The sequence below is a fragment of the Penaeus monodon genome, chromosome 23 (assembly GCF_015228065.2).
Source record: "Penaeus monodon isolate SGIC_2016 chromosome 23, NSTDA_Pmon_1, whole genome shotgun sequence".
Taxonomy (NCBI): domain Eukaryota; kingdom Metazoa; phylum Arthropoda; class Malacostraca; order Decapoda; family Penaeidae; genus Penaeus; species Penaeus monodon.
In genome coordinates, this window is record NC_051408.1 from 35,649,856 (window position 1) to 35,650,111 (window position 256).

At 51.2% G+C, this 256-nt stretch overlaps 1 protein-coding gene across 2 annotated transcripts in view; it reads right to left on the bottom strand.

The window, feature by feature from the left end:
* The window catches only part of LOC119587961 (RING finger protein nhl-1-like), a gene marked incomplete in the record, with an annotated part of 37,992 nt that overhangs the window by 2,661 nt on the left and 35,075 nt on the right, over positions 1 to 256 (bottom strand). For both annotated transcript variants that reach the window (XM_037936672.1, XM_037936673.1), the window contains 1 exon segment: positions 49 to 219. In XM_037936672.1, the coding sequence (XP_037792600.1) occupies positions 49 to 219 (171 nt within the window).

Genomic DNA, 256 nt, shown 5'->3' on the forward strand with positions numbered 1-256 from the left:
TGGGCAGTATATCGTCGCTAATGAGTTTCTTAAATGCACGAATCTCACCTTAATCCTGTGGTTGCCCGTGTCCACCACATACACCCGAGAACCATCCAGACTCGCAGCCACGCCCGACGGCTCGTTAAACTCACTCTTGGTGAACCGACGCCCGTCCTTTAGTGTTTCTGAGGACACCACGCCCACTTCGCGCAGGAACACGCCGTCGCTATCCAAAATCTAAGGGAAGAATTAATGTGAGGATGGTCATCATTAT